Raw genomic sequence first — 14,258 nt, 5'->3', positions numbered from 1 at the left:
CATTAAAAATGTGTTAAAGGTATAGAGAGAAACCTTTGCTGTTCCTTAAGATTATAAAGAGAATAACGTCTACATGACCAAATTTAATGGTTGTGTTTGGCGCCTTCTAGTGTTAGTTAGAGGCAAATATTGGTCAAAACAATGTGAAATGAGAAGCAAGCTCTGGGCCCTTTTGCTAACACCTACCACCATTTTGTACTCAAAGATCACCATTTTGTCTCTTTCTGCTTACATTTCCTAACTAACTTCAAATGAACCCTTTTAAACCCATGAGTTAAATTCATCACCTATAACTATTTTTTATTATAGGTATCTTAATTGAATTGTGAAGATCTCAAACTTTAATTTATTCACACTGTTTCTTTATTATTATAGGTATTTTTATTGAATTATGGAGATCTTGTGCATAAATGTATTCACCTTTTTACTTTTGTCTTCTTATGATCACAAACTAAGCCACAGGACCTTCATTAAATATCATATTAGAGAGTTTACATCAATTTAAAATAACTAAGTGACCACTGTATTTCCTTATAGTAGACTTTGAATCATTAATTAAAAATCCACATTAATCTACATAAGATAAGATTAGAATTAGCCCATAGTTAATATAGCCTCTCCCAAGTTACAAATGCTGTGCAGGAAAGAACTAAAAATGCAATATGATGAAGTCTAAAATAGCCGACATACTTTATTATATTTAAACTCCACACATAGGATCCAACACCAAAACTATTAATCTTACACTTTGCTTCCCTCTAGACTCCCCAGACTGCTGCATCCGAGGACGGCAAGCAGGTGTTGGTGAGGATTATGTGGGACAACTTGAAGCTGCACAAAGATAGAGTTCAACCATGCTACGTTTTGTGGAATACACACTGTAAGTCGATTTCTGCATATCTCTGTTACACTGTATTATAATGCAGAGCACCCCAAATGTCCACTAATATCACAAATAAATTTTGCTTTAAACAACATTTTGATGCATCCAAATAAAGTTGTCTGTGGTAAACCTGGGGCTTCATAAATAATTTCACTCATGACTCCTGCTAGCTTCACAGGCTTTGTCATTGCTGTCACATTTGACTTTGAGTGCTGCAGATGAATGATCCTTTGATCGAGCTGATGTTTAGTTGCTTCTGTTTTTACAGGTGCCAACTCTTTGATCCGATCTGGGCTTTGTGAAGAAGGGCAGCTCTTCACCGTTGAACTGCTGCAGGGCTTTGTGAGGAGCATCAAGAAGAGCGATGTCTATCAGCCCATGAGCCAGATCATCCAGCTGCTGGGTCCTGAGTTGGGCTTCAAAAGACAGAGGTAGGAATGAAAGATGTTTTTTGTTGTTATAAACTGCCTTGAGAGGATGAATTTGGATGGAAAGTCTGAGAGTTTTTCTCTTCTCTACCTCAAAAGGAGCATCTACAGGGATTTACTGTTTTTAACTCTGGTGGCTTTGGGGAAGAGCAACATTAACATCAGTAAGTTCACTTCTTTAATTCTTATTAGCACCACAAAAACCTTACATTTTTAGTTTAGTGAGCAGAAGCTTCAGGTTTCGATCTACAGTTCATTTTATATGTGTTCAAACTGCTTTAAATATTTCAGTTTATCACAGTGAAACTACTAACATCAGTTCATATTATTTGAGATTTGTATGTTTATTCCAATAGAATACATTGGCTTATATGGTTGTAACTGGATATCGACCAACACAAGTTTTCTAAGGCTGTTGCCAAATATTTTAGCATCAGTTTAACAGATTTCCAATTCAAGCTGCAGAGTGTTTGGTGCCAAGTGTTGAAGCCAATATTGCTTTTTCTTCCTCAATTTGAATCATTTAAACAACAAAATGACCACAACTGTTACACTGGTGTCAATTTTAACAACAACAAAAAACACTTATTAACAAATAAAACAAAATATTAACCATAGATGTTAAGTGGAAGGGCCACAAAAGCAAGCTTTACAAGTCATCTCAAAGCGTAGTTGCAGAATAAAATAATGAACCGGCAAACACATGCATGTATCGGCCTTTGTAGGGAAAAAAAAACAATATTAACCCAAATCAGTCAGCTGTTGCATTATCCTATCTCAAATCTTAACATGACAAAATGTAATTGCTAGGCTGCCTACATAACTTAAATTGTTGTGGTATTACGCGTAGCTTTATTTTGTTTAGCATCTTGCAAGGTGAGTTATAAAGTTTCTTACATCGTCAGATAAAATGTTTTTGTTTTCTCTTTCCAGATGCGTTTGATCGTGAGTACAAGTTGGCCTATGATCGCCTCACCCCCAACCAAGTTAAACTGACCCACAACTGTGACAGGCCCCCAGGCGCTGGGGTCATGGAGTGCAGGAGGACATTTGGAGAGCCCACTTTGTAAACATTGTCATATATATTATAAATTCTACCACAATCACTGCTGCTGTTTTGTTGGACCGCTCTTCACACTCAGGACCAGCTCACCTGACTTGAGGATGGAGCTCTTAGTAAGCACAATGGAACAATCACCCTTTGATGCAAAGCAACTGCCATGAGTTTCTTGTTCTCTTAGAGCTGAGAGGTATGAAAGCCTTGAGTTTGTAAGTATTTAGAGTAAATCCACCATATTTTGAATATTAACATGTTTGTACAGTTGTTACACAGTTTCTTTTTGGCTTTATTCACGTTAAAACTGAATAAGTAGGCAAATGTGAGCATTAGGTTACATTGTGAAATGGTTCTCAGTGGTCCTGGTGACCTTATTTGGACTGTTGTTGCTTTTAGATGTTCATCATTTTACAAAGCACTTTGGCAGGATGCACTGGGTTGTCTTTGTTATATAACTCAGCATTCCTGCAGCCAAAGCTATAAAGTTGCACTTCATTTAGCATTAGCAGGAGCTGCCGTACTGACATTTCATTTGGATTCATTTAATAAAACTAAATCTATCTCTGCTAACATGCACTCTGTAAAACTGTTATTGTCAAGCTCATTTATCTAGTTACATAAACCAGATGATAATACCAATGCTAGCTTGGAAACAAGGTAAAAATGAACTTTGTTCTGAGACTTATTAGGGAATATTATCTGTTGGTTTCCAAGCCAGTGTGTAGTATCTGACCTTAAAAAGGAGATGTGCTTTTAAACTGTGTAATCAAACTAAAAGTGAAGAATTTTATTATTTTCTTTAACAATGTTTTTTTTCTACAGAGGCTTTATCAGACGCAGTTCTAGATACCTGTAAATATACAGAACGTTTGTATTTTGTATGCTTTGTTTCTGTTGTTTTGGATACTCGGGCAGCTGTGCACTGTTTATTGTGAAGTACAGATCAAAAAAAAGGTTTTAAACCTCTACAACTTTGAACATGATGTCAGCAAAAGATTTTTTGCACTGCAGTCAACACTTAAAATTTACAGCATACAGCTCTGATCTGCCTTGTCTCCATCTTATTTTAATTTGAAGCGTAGAACTTCCGCCTTTTTAAAGGGTAATAAAATGGAAGCTGAGAAAAAAATAAAAATAAAAAATAAACATAGACTTTTTATTTAGCTTTGCAATCACGTCTGATGATACTATGCTGGATGGACCGAGGCTTCGTGCTTGGATCAAACACCAAACTCACAGCGTGTATATCTGCATTATGACCACCTCGTAAGTGTCTGAAAACCAATGATGACCAAAATGTAATGTTATGTCTTATGTGTTGTTTACACTAACTGTGAATTTTAACAATGTTTCTGAATTATTATTTATTGTTTGTAACACAACTACTAATTTGTATGGTTTTTACATATATAAAAGAAATTCTTCCCTGACCAGATGTATACTTTGTCTTAATTTATGAATAAACACCTTAACCAAGTGGGTTTCAGGTTTCCTCATTCCTCAAACGAAGCTGACTAAATATATAAAAATTTCAAACTAGTCATTTCGTAAAGCAGAACTTGTTTTAAGTATTGCATATATCACAGATCAAACTGTTCACTATTTTTGTAAATGAAAATCATATGTGTGTATGTGTATTAACTAACAGCCCATGGTTATTGAAACCCTTGTTAATATTTTAAAGGCCCCTTTTTGGCCTAGAGGAAATTGCTTAGTTTTCTGTAATATTTAACAAGGTTAGAAATGAGTCATCTGCAATGATCTCATGAAAGTTCCTGGTTACCATCCTGAGAGGTAAACAATGTGTAACTATGGAAACACAGGCAGAGGTATCACAAACAAGCAAACACTAAAAGCACAGATGGAATGAGACATTTTATCATTTTGTTGTCACAATAAGTGTGGATCAAACGCTGCACCACAAAGATGCTTTGGGAGTCTTAAAATAACATCATAATCCTAAATATTTTTCTTTAAATTTGAATAAGGAACTGAATTAGAAGAATAATAAATGAGGCTACATTCATGGTTTGAAGCAAAATATGTTCATGATAATAAAAGCAGCTTTATTGATGTATTATATTTCAAAGCACTATTTTTTTTACAAGTATTCAGTGCAGTATCATGAAAGCCCTGCTGGGGGTGTTTAGATAACTATCTGTTATCTCCCTGAGTGCATCCTGTTGGTTGGACTGTATCAATGATATTTGAAATCACAACTAAAGACTTATTTGTTTAAGATTGCTTATTCTGTTTAATATCAGTTTCCCTGTCTCATCTTTTGAATATTTTTAAAATGTTTGTTATTCTTTTTTCTAAACTTTGTTTCTGCTATTGTGTTTTTATCTTTTGTATGGCGACCTTGAGTTTCCAGACAGGCGCCTTTTAAATAAAATGTATTATTATTATTATTATTACTGGGGTGTCATTTACTGTATGATTACTTATAGAAACATCTGGGTGTTGTGCAAAATCCACTCCCCAAACCTTCTTACTCCTTGAGCTGATGACTTTATAGCTATTTTATTGTGAAGGACTCTGAGATGTATAAATCTTTGAAAAGTCCTTTATAAATAAAATCAATTTACTTTGTGTTTATTAGATTCAAAACAATTTTGCATTCATCAGTTTCACTTGACACAACATACAGATATTGGTTTAATATTATATGAAAAAAACTTGTATTATTGCATGTCCTCTTCCTTTATTCATAACCAGTGTTGAACTAGAAAATAAGGGGAACACTCCAACAAATAGCAAAAATAACTTTAACAACTTTATTAAAAAGCAGATAATTAACTTGCCATGTAGATACAACCATGTAATAATCACACCCCATAATCCATACAGTTTAAAACGAGTGCTTCAGACTGTGTGCAATGAATGTAGTGTAAAGGGCATTGGGGTCTTCAGACATGATAAAGCGCTATATAAGTACAGATAATTTACCGTTTTGTCATTTATAAAACCTTGATTCCTCTTCGCTACCAAAGTCAGTGCTTCCACAAAATCAAGATCTAAAGAGCTCTCTATGCATTTTAGAAAAAAAACAAGGGTAAGGATGGCTATACTCTGAAAATTTCACAAAAAAACTTAAGATTATTATATATATTGGCTCACACCTAAAATTTCACCAAAAGAAACAGTCTTCCTTTGGAAGAGCCCTGAGATGAAATCCCATGTTCTTTAAAACATATTCAAAGTCCAAAGGAAAGTCTTTGAAAATGGAAAAACTGGGACAGAGCTTTAAAGGTATTTTTAAACTAATGCCGTACTTTTACAGTTGTTAAAAGTATATCAAAGTATATCAATTCCAAAATTAGTTTCCCTGAGTTTTAATTTGCTTTTTTTTAAAGGAAGTTTTAATTTGTGTTTGCTTTGTTTTAAGAGCAATATTTACTTCCCCCCTCAATGGGAAAGTGTTTGTTGTGAGAAAGGCTTGTGTTTGCAGTCTCAGATGGAAACAGGGCAGATGATGATCCGATCTTCCAGCATAACACTCAGCACCAGGAAGATAAAGTAGAGGAGAAACATGGTGAAACCCAGCACCTTATTCATCTTCCATTTACAGGCTGCGATGGAGATGATGACAAAGAGGAGCATGAGGAAGAGCAGCACGATGGCACAGAAAAGCCCGTTGCTGCTGACAGCCACTGGAGCTAAGCCATGGATGAAAGAGTACATGAGCCATGGGATGGGTAGGCTGGTGGAAAAAAAACATGTAAAGAAAATCACTTTATGGCAGTGATCAGTTGATTTTTTTTATAATCCTGATCGATTAAACTATGAAACCTTACCCCATAGTGATGTCAAAGATGTTACTGCCTACAGAGCTGGACACTGCCATGTCTCCTAGGCCTTTACGGGCCACAATCACACTAGTGATGAGGTCTGGGATGGAGGTTCCTGCTGCCAGGATTGTCAGGCCCATAATCTCCTCCGAGATGCCGATGGTTTCTCCCACCTTAGAGACAAATCAGAGTTCCACAGAAAGAAGGAACACACTGCAAAAATGTCTTCAATTAAGTGTATTTAGCCTTAATTTGAGTAGGTAAATAAGAGGATTTGCCAATGGAAAGAGTATTTTTACTCTAAAATTAGATAATATGCACTTGAAATAAGACAACGCAATTTTTTTTTTATTTCAAATGTAAATTATCTTGTTCCATTAACTTCTTAATTCCCGAAAAAAATGCACTTATTTTAAGAAAAAATGACTTATTTATATAAAAATGTTTTATAGTGCATAAAAGGAAGTGGAATTTGATTTCTCACATCAGCAACAGCTACCACTTTTCTAATACTGAAGCACTGCAATAACTGACCTGATGGGCCCACCACACCATGAGGTAGGAGAAGATAGCAATCCACATAATGGAGCCCAGAAAGGTGAATACAAAGAATTTTCTGGATTTCTGGTGATTAAAGTAAGTAATGTAAAGGCAAATTTATATACGATTGCATCATACCACAGCAGCACTCTGACATGTCTCTTCTTTATGTCTCTAACCTGGTTCCGAACATCAGGAACTGTGAGCCACAGAGGGAAGACTATGGGCAACAAGAAGAGGTAGGTGGCTTGTTTTCGAGGTGTGTCAGGCCACTGTAAAGATAGAGGGTCATCTTCTTTTTCCCCCTCTTCCTCCTCTTTATCCTCCTCCTTGTCCTCCTCTTCACTAGACTCTTCGCTCTCCTCTTCGCTGTCATCTTCCTCGCTGTCATCTTCCTCACTGTCAGAATTGTCTGAGTCTTCGGATCCACCTTGTTCTGCTGGCACGTCATCCTGCAGATTTGAGAACGTGATGGAGCCCGTATATGACACAAAGAAAAACATTTGTTTGCCAAAAGATGACCTGAAACGAATAGTGATACCCCTGTACTTCGACTCTTACATAGACAGGTATTAAAGACTGACTTCTGGGTTTTTTGAAAGCCAGCAGGTCATGGGTGGGGAGTACCTTCTTTTCTTCTGGCTGCTCCTTCTTTTCCGCATCTTTGGCTGGGGCAGCCTCTGGCTCTTTGGTCTCTTCAATTGTCCCACCTTTAGCTGTGAAGGATATCACAAACAAGCATTTTAGACAGAAGATCCTGTGTAGAAATTTAGTGGGCAAGGAATCTGATGAAGACAGCATGTTAGCAAACACATGCTTCAAACAATTTTTGCATAAATATATCATTTTTACAGTAATGAAGGGAACACTGATGGCTTTTCTGACAAGAAATATTGGGAAGATCTAATGTTTTTTTGCATTTTAATCCATCTAGCAGTTTGTGCCTTAAAGCACTGATAAGCAAAATTTGAATAAGAGTATCAAACATTATTGCTATGAGCATAAACACCTAAGACTTGACCTTTTAGATATTTTCAGCTGTCTCCCACAATTACCCTGGGGAAAATCCCTGCTGACTCCTCTATTTCATGCTAACATCCTCCGATCTTTCAAATATCAGTATTTCATAATCAGATCCTTCCTGTTCCTGTTACCTTCACTTTTGTCTTGGGGTTTGGACACTGACTTCCGTCTAGCCACATTGTTCAGCGTCTCAACCTTATCCTTAAATTTTCCTTTAAAACAAGCACAAATAAACAGTTGGAATGCATTAATAAGTCATGAGATATATAAATACTTTTACAGTTATTTATAAAAACACATATTTAGTCTTGTGGGAACTAATGAAAGAGGCAGTGCAGGCCCCAAAAACCCTGCAGTTGTAAAAATGCTTCTCATAAATGAGGAGGTTGAATAATTGACTCATCTGGAAACAAGTGAATTTATCTTCATCGCTAAGAGTTCTTCCATTCGGGGAGAAAGGAGCAGATAGGCTAGAGATATTTTTTCAGATTTCAAATGTGTGACAAGATGTCTCCAAGAACAAGAAGTAAGAGAATGCAGCTGTGATTCAGATTGTGAAGGCTCATTCAAAGGTAATAATTGTTCTTCTGGAGTCATGGATCATTTCCTGCTCTAGAGATAGAGCACTCTGGTGTGACTCCCATAGAATGACTGATGATAGACTGTACAAACTTAGCTTTTTACTTAAGTTGAAAATGTTCGCTATCAGCTTTGCACATCTTGTTTTTTCACACTCTGCTCCAATATATATATCAAGCTCAGTCTGACCGGATGCGAAAAGTCTGTGAATATTATGTTCAAATCTTGTCACAGATTTCCAAACGGTTTTGTTTTCATATTTAGATCAATTATCCAAACACCTGAATATGATTTGATCTAAAATAATGCCTTACAGTTCTGGCTCTATGATTGATTGATTGTCTGAGGCCATTTTTCTAAAAAAATGACCTCAGACCCATTTTTTCTGTTGCTAACAGGTTTTTTACCCCATACTGAGCTCTATTCATCTTCCCATAAATATTTACTATTATCCTTGAAAGCAGACCCAAAGCATGATTCAGAAATCATATTTTTTCCTGCAGGCCTTCTTCCTGTGTCTCATGATCCTTTTGCATTTGGATTAAAGGATTGAATATTTCTCAGTGGGATATTTTAAAGTTAGAAAAGTGTGTAATAAGTTAACCCTTCTTTAAGCATCTTTAGGACTTAACTGCTGAGTTGTCTGGTGTGTCCTGTTCAACTGCCCACTCAGACCTTGTATTCCTATTTCTCCTTGTTTTTATACTTGCAAGTTGATGGATCATTCACTAATTAGTGAATGCATCAGCTTTTTAATCAGCGTTAATAGAATTGAGACAGGTGAGTAAAATTGCTAAGTCAAATTTTCTTATTGTTGTATTTATAAAAATTTTAAAACTATGTATCTTTTTTGTTCCACTTAAAGGTATAATGGAGGATGTTCTTTTTCCAGGTGGATCATCAAAATAAGTGGTCTTCCTAATTGTCAATCATTCTGGTGATATGTTTACGTAAGGCCGTCCTATTGACTCGTCCCAATTTTCCCTTATTGGTGGTGAGTCTTAGCCTGGGTGCCAGTCCGAACTTAGTCCCGCCCACAAGGTTTGAGTTCGGGGAAGTTTGGTCTGGCTCTGCTCCATAGTAGCGCGAGTATTAAAGCCCACTGTCAGGCGATCCAATCAAATTGTCAGGGCGGGCTTTATACGATGATGGACAGATGATCAAGAGTAACGTTATCAACCACGTGACCAAAGCGCGCTTGGGTGACAACAATAATTGCTGCCGCCGGAGAGTTTGGGTGAGTAGATTCTGCTATTAGGTCTGTTCTAGAAGATATCGACAGCAAATTAATTTTAAAAGAGGAACAGAGAAACGCGATCAAGTCTCATCTTCTTATTCTAGGCGTGAAACTGCACGCTTTGATTTTTGTGGACAACAACTATGCCTCGCTTAACATACGTCACGCACTCCGTTGCTCTTATTGGTTGTAGGTCTATCCAATTGAGTGCAGAGGCATTTTTTTCCCCTGGTTCATTGGAAACACGCCCCATAATCACAGCTCTATGGAGCAGTATCAGACTCATATTCTGACTAGAATTGAGTCGGACTACGTCAGGCTAGGTGAGTCTAACATAATGGAAAAATTGAAAATCTTCCTTTGAAAAGTAAGACTATATGGGCAATGCAAACACCAACTTTTAAATAGAGCGTGCATGAGGTGAAATGGGCTTGTGCAAGCTCTCAAATGCACACAGGGTTGTGCATGTGCATTTTTTTTTTTAAGTGGAGAGGGCAGGTATTTTCAAATATTTGCAAAAATCCTCCACTATACCTTCAAGTAAGATATTGTTTGCTTCTCTTACTTAAAATCCTAACAAAAATACAGAAATGGTTGAAATATAATACGGTATATTAAAAAAATCAAGCTTGTCCCACTTATCACTGAGAAACTGTTCCAATATTTTATTCATAGAGAAAGACATAATGTCAACCAATACATTATTTTACTTTATAGCATGGATCATCAATTGGCTTCTATATACAGAAGGAGGTATTTATCTGCTTAGTATCAATCTGTAATTAGAGATGACTGCATACGGGACAGCTTGTTAATCCATTTCATGATGGGCAGAACACACCACACAGGAAGTCAGGATAAACATTGCTGTTATGCAGCTATCCATCATAAGATGCATCAGTGGCATAAATATGGTACTTACCATCTCCCAGAGGGTCTAATGTGTGAATCATGAGCTGGAAGATGGTGTTTCGCATGGTGCTGTTGTGTAAAGAAGCAGAACTTCCCCCTCGCTGAAGGGATGGCTTCAGCTAGAGAAAAAGATGGCTGAGTTCATGACAGCTACTCACTATACAGACACGGCTCATCACTGTTAGTCATTTTCAAATGGAAGTCAGGGAGCTTTTAAACAACAACAGTTCAATGATAGATCAGCAGATGCAATGAGGCTTGATAGAGGGGGGACACAAACATATAAACTCAAAATGCAAAAGAACAGTCACAACACAATCAGTACTGTGACATCTAGGAGTTAGATGTCCATCTCATGTTGGCGCTGGTCGAATGGCGTATTGTTTCTTCTTTTTTTTTTTTTTTACCTTTAACCGATTCTTGTCCTCTGGAGCAGGAGGGGCATTATCTTCACCTTCCCCATTTGTCTGCGTGCAACAATGTTTTTTTTCAGTGATAATCATTCAAAGTATTTCATTGTTTCATTTTGGTAGAATTCATATATCAGTATAAGTTACAGTATAATTCCATGCATTATTGTTTCACATATTGCACACACTTCTGGTCTTGCTGGTGACAATCTACTGGATTATCAAACATATATCATGCATGCCCTGTTAGGCTCATAAATTAACCTGTTCTTGTTTTATCAATAAGTAAATTCCAGTAAATTCTACATTACAATTTAATGTTGACACTTCCTAGCAATAATAGCATATGCCATACAACCAAAGTTTTCAATAATAAGTAAGTATAATTTAAAAAATGGAATAAAAATCAGATAATTTAAACATTCCAAGGCTTAGAAGAATGGTTGGTCCTATGGCTGGTACAGAGCTGCAGAGTCTAACAGGATTAGTTTGATGTGGCTGATTAACTTTGGTTTGCACAGACCAACTGTTTGCAGCACTAGTTTCATTTTTTAAATGTTTGCATCATTAATACATGAAGGAAATCTCACAGGAAACAAGAAATGCTGCTACAATATGTAATATATATATATATATATATATATATATATATATATATATATATATATATATATATATATATATATATATATATATATATATATATATATAGAATGCAACATAAAAAACTCAGCATGGTTGTTAGATGATGGATTGGGTTCCAAAAAAGTTTAAAAACATTGATATGGATTGGGGTTTTCCTAGCCCCATTTATGCATCTCATCACTTTTTAGCATAAGGTACACAGACATAATGAGTCTGGTAATGAGAGCCATAAGTGCATTATTATAAAAAATGCATTTGTATTTTTTTTCCCAGAGATTTATTTATGTGATTACTTAGAATGTCCTAAATACATATAAAAATGTAAATATATCAATAGCTATAGATATATCCCAAGAAAAGCTAAATCATATGAATCCATGTAAAAATAATAATGTAAAACTTAAATGCATTAGATTTTAAACGGATATCTAATCGTTTGTGTATTTACTTGATTATTTTACATTTCCCATTTCATTGTTCTATCAAGAAATAATTCAAACATACACTATTGGGCGATCACACAGGCCCTAACATCTGATTGGTTAACCTGAAAACTAATTTAACCAATCACCCTGCCTACACCCTGCCTACACCAGTGTTAATGTGGCTGACTGACTATGCTTGGCTAGAAACACAAGTGATTAATGAGGCACTGTAAAACTGCCTAAAAAAACAATTAGATAAATATTAGAAAGAGTAAAGGATTAAAACATGTAATAAACTTAAATCCTGAATGCAAATTTCCATGTTTAATGATTGAATTATGCATTTCTTTGTTATTGAAATTAACTAAATGTAAACACATCTTTATTATTCAATTTAAAGTTCTTATCAAATCATTATTTTTTTTTAATTTTATGGAAAGAAAAAATCTGTATGTTTTGTACAGTAGCAATTTTAACCCTTTTCTTCACTAAGAACATTGTTTTACTTGTTCAGTTCAAAATGTGAATACGATTAACAATGAATAAAATTAGAGCAAATTAATCAGAGTCACTGAGTTATCCAGAATATCAGAAATAAAAATGTTTAATCAAATGGCTGCTTACCTTCTCAGGTTCCTCCACAGCAATAACCTTCACAATGCTCTTGTGTTTGTGGAGTTGGGTCTTGAATTCTCGCTCTAATTGTACGTTGAATTTCATGAAGACAACATAGAGACTGTAACATGCCACCAGCATCATGCTCTCCCACCACATTATCACATTGTCCAAGAAGAAGATGATCAGTAAGATGAGGTCGAGTATGTAAAATGAGACGTCTCTGAAAAGGGGCCACCAGGTTAGGTGGAGAATCTCTCGAGAAAACAAAGCGCACATCCCAATTACGAACAAAATGTTAAAAACTGCTGAGCCGACAATTGTGCCGATTCCAATGTTGCTATGGGCGATGAAGACTCCTATCAAGGAGGTGAATAGTTCAGGTGCAGAGCCTCCGGCAGCCATGAAGGTGGCTCCTGCTACATCATCAGAGATGGCGAGCTTGTCTGTGATTACCCCCAGTGCAGGCACAAAGAACTCATCACAGACAATCGCGAGGGAGACAAACATGTACATCATCCCTAAAATGTGAAGGATCACCCATCCTCGTCTGCGCTCTTCGATAGAGAAGATATCTTCAGGGTATTCCCCTTTAACATGAGGAGCTTCACCAGGTGGAGCTGGGGAGGCGGTTGTAGTTGGTGGAGCTGGAACAGGTGTTGGTGTCACCAAAGGAGGTTCAGGGGCCACATAGATGCAATGCACAATAGTCCGGTTTGTGGTTGGTAATAGTGGGGATTCTGAGGAAGTGGGTGGCTTAGTTGCATCAGTATCTGTATTTTTAATGATACCCTTGTCAGTATGAGGAATCACATGGGTTGATGTTGTTTGATCTGTACGCTCTAATTCAGGTTCAACAGTAAAAGGTTCCTCCAACCCTCCAGTTTCTGCCGGGGCCTCCTCTACACCCTCTGTCGAACCCTCTCCAAAATCATCTCCGATCTGAGCCACTGACATGGGTTGTTGCAGTCTGGCACTGATGGTGAGCTGATAGAGGGTGCAAAGGAAAACCCCGGAGAGGAGAAACAGAACCCGGCTCAGCTGGAGCCGCTTCCTTCTTGTACAATGCATCGTCCTCCAAAGCAGCGTCTCTGATGGCTAGGTTGAATTAAGCAGCATAAATAAGCTTTGGTAGAGTCCAGCTCTGTCCCCAGCAGACCATGGGGTAGAAGAATACAGAACTTTGATAGAGGGGTTCATGTCACATCATCGTGCTTTTGGACAACCCAACCTGTTGTAAACTGAAGAATAAACCAAAGTTAGAAGTGAGCAACATCAGAGAAGCACTCCCTAAAATATTGCCAGTCATTTATGTCTAAAAATGGGATTCTTAAAGAGAGAACAATATTTCTATAGTAAAGAACGAATAAGGTTTTAATAGCTGCAGAGTAAATCAGTGTTAGCAGATACAATGATGCAATAAGAAGCTAGGGTAATTTTTTTGTCAAGACATCCATGGAGAAAAAAAAAGGAAAAGGAAATAATTACACAGACTTACCTTAATTGATGTATCAAGTCAATGGCACCAAAACCCAATTAAGCTTTTCCAAACTAAATGTACACACACAGTCAACAGCTATTGCCCACTGACCAAAGGCTTATGTAGGACGCGGAGCGAGTCTTCATAATGGATCAGCATAATACCCAACACCTGAAGTCTTCTAAGAGGATTAGTTGCATTGTCTCACTCTCACTTTGCAAATGTAACCTCAG

At 36.7% G+C, this 14,258-nt stretch overlaps 2 protein-coding genes across 6 annotated transcripts in view; one reads left to right on the top strand and one right to left on the bottom strand.

Annotated features, from left to right (window-relative positions):
• The window catches only part of dennd4a (DENN/MADD domain containing 4A), a 30,869-nt gene extending 27,837 nt beyond the window's left edge, over positions 1-3,032 (top strand). For all 4 annotated transcript variants that reach the window (XM_038268859.1, XM_038268858.1, XM_038268857.1 and 1 more), the window contains 4 exons: positions 763-880; positions 1,152-1,314; positions 1,411-1,475; positions 2,245-3,032. In XM_038268859.1, the coding sequence (XP_038124787.1) occupies positions 763-880; positions 1,152-1,314; positions 1,411-1,475; positions 2,245-2,381 (483 nt within the window). In that variant the 3' untranslated portion in view covers positions 2,382-3,032. The remainder of the gene's footprint in view (positions 1-762; positions 881-1,151; positions 1,315-1,410; positions 1,476-2,244) is intronic.
• Positions 3,033-5,119: 2,087 nt separating this feature from the next.
• slc24a1 (solute carrier family 24 member 1) lies at positions 5,120-14,180 on the bottom strand. 2 transcript variants are annotated; one of them, XM_038268711.1, is made up of 10 exons: positions 14,044-14,180; positions 12,555-13,786; positions 10,858-10,917; positions 10,461-10,569; positions 7,854-7,934; positions 7,327-7,415; positions 6,879-7,151; positions 6,694-6,783; positions 6,166-6,332; positions 5,120-6,071 (listed from the first exon to the last, which is right to left on the bottom strand). In XM_038268711.1, the coding sequence occupies exons 2-10, from the start codon at positions 13,614-13,616 to the stop codon at positions 5,822-5,824; spliced, it is 2,181 nt and encodes a 726-aa protein (XP_038124639.1). In that variant the 5' UTR covers positions 13,617-13,786; positions 14,044-14,180; the 3' UTR covers positions 5,120-5,821. The 2 variants fall into 2 exon arrangements, with proteins under 2 accessions (XP_038124639.1, XP_038124642.1); XM_038268714.1 differs by lacking the exon at positions 7,854-7,934.
• Between the last annotated feature and the right edge of the window lie 78 nt (positions 14,181-14,258).

Source organism: Cyprinodon tularosa, unplaced genomic scaffold (assembly GCF_016077235.1).
Source record: "Cyprinodon tularosa strain WSP-4 unplaced genomic scaffold, ASM1607723v1 ctg71, whole genome shotgun sequence".
Taxonomy (NCBI): Eukaryota; Metazoa; Chordata; class Actinopteri; order Cyprinodontiformes; family Cyprinodontidae; genus Cyprinodon; species Cyprinodon tularosa.
The sequence above is the reverse complement of the archived record's forward strand: the minus strand, read 5'-3'. Positions and strand labels throughout refer to the sequence as shown.